Source organism: Apteryx rowi, unplaced genomic scaffold, assembly GCF_003343035.1.
Source record: "Apteryx rowi isolate R43461 unplaced genomic scaffold, aptRow1 scaffold_1177, whole genome shotgun sequence".
In the NCBI taxonomy this organism is placed as follows: Eukaryota; Metazoa; Chordata; class Aves; order Apterygiformes; family Apterygidae; genus Apteryx; species Apteryx rowi.
Genome location: NW_020447394.1, coordinates 52,585 through 56,769, shown reverse-complemented (window position 1 = coordinate 56,769; position 4,185 = coordinate 52,585). Strand labels below are relative to the sequence as shown.

Below are 4,185 nucleotides of genomic sequence, written 5' to 3'. Positions count from 1 at the left end.
GCCGCCGTCCCGCCAGGGCCGCGGGGAGGACGGAGAGGACGGGGCGCGTCCCGCCGGGCACCGGCAGATCCTGCAGCTTGGGCTTCCCTTCGGGAGCTCGGAGCCGGGCTGCGCCCGGGGAGCAGGGCCGAGGGCAGGGAAGAGGTGACGTCGCCTGCGCCTGGCGGTCGCGCGTAGATGTCACGCTCTGCTTAGACTTTGGAAAGGAGGCGAACGGCGAGTTCAGGAGAACTCGCGCCACCTCGCTCTGTTTTCCCCCCGCCCCAGCGCTGACCTCGGGGCCGGGCCGGGAGCAGGGAGCAGCTCCCGCTCCCAGCGCACTCCCGATGTTTTTTTTGCCAGACCGGAGCCAAAGGCCGGATCTGTGGCATGGGAACAGGGGCAGCGTCTCGCTGAGGGGTTGAGCTAGGAGCCGGCGCTGCTGCGACCCCGTTGCGGGTGCACGTGCAGCGCCTCGCGCTGCCCGGCGGAGCGATGCCGGGGGTCCCCGCTTTGGCGGCGAGCGGGACGGGCCGCGGCCGAGGGGAGGCTCTGCGTGGCGGTGCCGGCTTTCCTCGGAGGCCGAGCCCCGCGGGGGCTGCTCAGCCAAGGGCCGGGGCCCCCCGCAACCTGGGCTCGCCTGGCCCAAAGCCGCGGCAGGCTCTGAACCGGCCCCCAGGTCGCTGGCTGTTCTGGGCGYCTCGGGGCTGCCAGGCTCCCTGGGTGACTCTCCTTGAAGCAGGAATGTCCAGGAACTCCTGGGAGAAGCGGGACCTTCTCCCTGGGGGCAGAGCTGGTGTGGCCCGTTCGCAGGCGCATCTAAAAATACCCGCGCTGTCCCAGCGGGCACCAGAGCGCGGCCAGTTATGGCTGTTGTGGAGTTTGAGCTGGTCGGGCCGCGTGGGTGCTGCGCCCCGGGGTTGGTCCTGGGACACATCAGGGCTCCCCGCTGGATGCGGTTTCCTCTTTCTGGCCTGTCTGTGCCTGGGTTTCCCGGGCACAGGGCAGCTGGCGTGCCGAGGGCGAGCGGYGCCGGCCCTACCTGGATGCTCCCGCCGCCAAAGCAGCGGATGGCATTACCGCGCGGGGACCCTGCGGCTGTCCGGCAGCTCCAGGCCTGGGTGACGAGCTGCTGGGACGTGCCGCCTTTGGAGCTGGGCGACGGGCATCTCCCTGGGGAGATGCGGCGCTTCCCTCCCCTCCAGCCTCTTGCCCYGGGGCAGCAAAGGCACCGTCTGACCCGTGCTGCCTCCGTCCGCCCTGGTGCAGGGGAGGGGAAGAGCTCGCAAGCGGCAGCAGGGGTTAACGGGCAGTTGTCCCCGGGCTCTGCCGGTCTGGATTAGATGTTCCTCAGGTCGGGTTTCCCCTGCTTTCCCCGTCTTATGCAACGGCGGTGTTGGCAGCAGCACCAGCGCTGTGCGTGGCCGCTGACGGCCGCCCGCATGACGTGACACGACGCGGGGGGCAGCGCTGRACCCGGCGGGGCGCCCGGCTCACCTGCAGGCGTCCCGAGAGGCGGCGAGGCCGGAGAGGCGCGTCGCTGTCCTGGCCCATTTCCCTGCGCGGTCTCCGCTAACGCCCGTTTCTCCCGCCCAGGTATGCGGTGCTGTGCGGCATCCGGCTCAGCCGAACACCTCGGCCCGTGAGCGGCACCGYGTGGGAGCCCCGGGCCCAGCCCAGCCGGACCTTCCTCAACCTCACGGGGCCCTTCACCAACAAGAGGAAGGAGTACTCGGAGCGGCGCATCATCGGGTACGTGGCCACGGCTGCCCGGCAGCCAGAGGCCTCGCTTTCCCCCTCTGTAACCCTGCAGTCGAGACCTTCCCCTCTTGCCGCATGGGGCGCGGGCGGCCGTGGCACAGCACCGGGCGGCCGCGGCCCCGCTGACGGGCGCCCGGCCCCGCAGGTACTCCATGCAGGAAATGTACGACGTGGTCTCCAACGTGGAGGACTACAAGAACTTTGTGCCCTGGTGCAAGAAGTCGGTGGTGGTCTCTAAGCGGACGGGCCACGTCAAGGCCCAGCTGGARGTGGGCTTCCCGCCCGTGCTGGAGCGCTACACCTCCATCGTCACCCTCGTGCAGCCCCACCTCGTCAAGGTGAGCGCGGCGGCGGCGGCGCGGGCGGCCGTCCTGGTCCCGCCAGGCTCCACAGGGCCTCCCTGACGGGCTGCTCCCCTCCGCAGGCCGTCTGCACCGACGGACGCCTCTTCAACCACCTGGAGACGAGCTGGCGCTTCAGCCCCGGCATCCCCGGATACCCCCGCACCAGCACCGTGGATTTCTCGGTAACGCCGGGCCCTGCTCGGAGATGGGGGCACGCGCGGTGCGAAGCCCCCGGGGGTGGGGGAGGTGGTACCTGCTGCGGAAACCTGGCTGCCATCCYCCGCGGGGTGCGCCCGGACGCCTGGGTCCTCGGCGGGGGGGCTCACGCTGCCCGCTCTCCTCCCCAGATCTCCTTCGAGTTCCGCTCCCTGCTGCACTCCCAGCTGGCCACCGTCTTCTTCGATGAGGTGGTCAAGCAGATGGTGGCAGCCTTTGAGCGCCGGGCGGCCAAGAACTTCGGCCCCGAGACCCGCATCCCCCGGGAGCTCATGTTCCACGAGATCCATCAGACGTGAGGGCAGCCGGGCCACCGCGGACTGTGCCAGGGCCGGCGACCGCCCGCCCTGCCCACCCTCTTGAATATTTATTTGAGTGCGTCTCTGCTGCCGTTGCCTCAACTTCCCTCCTGGCCCCAGGAGCAAGAGGTGGTGCTCCCGTGAGCGCGGGGGCTGCTGCGGGCCCCCAGCCCCATCTCCCGCCGCAGGAGCTGCGGCCCAGCACTGGGCTCCCTGATTGTGTAGCTGATCTTGTTTTTAAGTTTTATTTTATTTCTTGGGAGCTCTTTTTTCCCCCCCAGCTTGTTCCTTTAACTGCTCTCCTCTGCTGCAGCGGCAGGGGAAGCTCCTGGGTCGGCCGTGCCTGGGTGCTGCCCGCCTGGCTCCGGGAGAGCAGGAGGAGGTGGGTGCTCGATGGCAGGGGAGCCCGGCGGGAGGCAGGAGCTGGATCCTGCCAGGGGAACACGTGCGCGCGCGCGAGAGAGAGCGAGGCAGCGAAGGGGAGGTGAGCGCCCAGGGCGAGTGGGGCCCCGGCTGCCCCCCGGGCCCTTTTAGGAACAAAAAGGAAGGAGAAGCATGCAGAGAGAGGAGAGAGGCTGGAGCAGAGCTGCTGCCTGGCCCCCAGCCCCTGCCCGCGGCCGGGCTCCCAGCGCGGCCTCCCCGAGCGGGGACCCTCGCGGCAGGGACGCAGCGGCCGGGCCCTGGCCCCCCTGCGCCCCGCGGTGGCGCCTGCCCTGCCGCCGGACCCGCCGTTGCACAGTTTGCACAAGTCACACGCACAGCGGGGGACGGGGAGGGTTGCTCTGCCCCGTCCCCCACCACCCCCAGCCCCCGCCGCAGGCCGAGGCGGCTGGGGCTGCTCCCGGGGCAGCGCCGGCACCGCAGGGCTCGGGACCGGCCCCGGCAGCACCCCGGGCACCGCCTGCACCCCGAGCCCTCCCCACAGGCCCCGGCCCCCCAGCCCCATCATCCCTCTGTGTCACGCATCCCTCCAGCGTGTCTTTCCTTACCTTCTGCGGGGGGGGATGGGGGTCTCCAGCTGCACCAGGCTAAGAAACCCCCCCAGAAGAGGGGAGGGGGCTCCTTGAGCTCGCAGCTCCCCCCACTCAGCCCACCCAGTTTTGCCCCCATCACCGGGGGCATCTAGGCCTTGCTGCCCAAGGAAGGACGTTTATAGGCCAATAAAGAGCATTTTCCAAGGGCGAGCGCAGCCTCCTGGTCCTCATTTGGCAGCTGGGGGGGGGAATAGTTGGGGGGGGGGGGAGGAGTAGGGCTGTGCACTGAGCCCAGACCCCCAAATCAGGCCCCCAGCCTGGTACCTGTGTACTGACACCACCAGCCCTTCGCTGGCCCCAGCGGAGGCAAAGTGGGGCCGGGGGGGGGGGAGGGGGGCACGTGTCCCTCTGACACGCGAACCGCACTCGGCTGCTCCGTCACGGGAGCAGAGCGGGGCCCGGGGGTCTGGGTGCTGCCCTCCGCGGGACCCTGCGCCCAGCGGAGGGAGGCAGGCAGGAGCTGGGTTTGTTAATAAAAACATTTATTTTGCATTTTGTCGTTGTTTGTACAGAACCGCCCGACACCTGCAACAGGCTGGGGCCAGCATCCGG

At 69.8% G+C, this 4,185-nt stretch overlaps 1 protein-coding gene across 1 annotated transcript; it reads left to right on the top strand.

Annotated features, from left to right (window-relative positions):
• Positions 1 to 1,555: 1,555 nt before the first annotated feature.
• On the top strand, positions 1,556 to 3,783 carry COQ10A (coenzyme Q10A; the record flags this gene model as incomplete). The annotated part of the gene is made up of 4 exons (XM_026083152.1): positions 1,556 to 1,731; positions 1,886 to 2,078; positions 2,165 to 2,266; positions 2,432 to 3,783. Coding segments are annotated over 4 exons (639 nt in total), but the record flags the coding sequence as incomplete, so codon positions are not given.
• Positions 3,784 to 4,185: the final 402 nt, after the last annotated feature.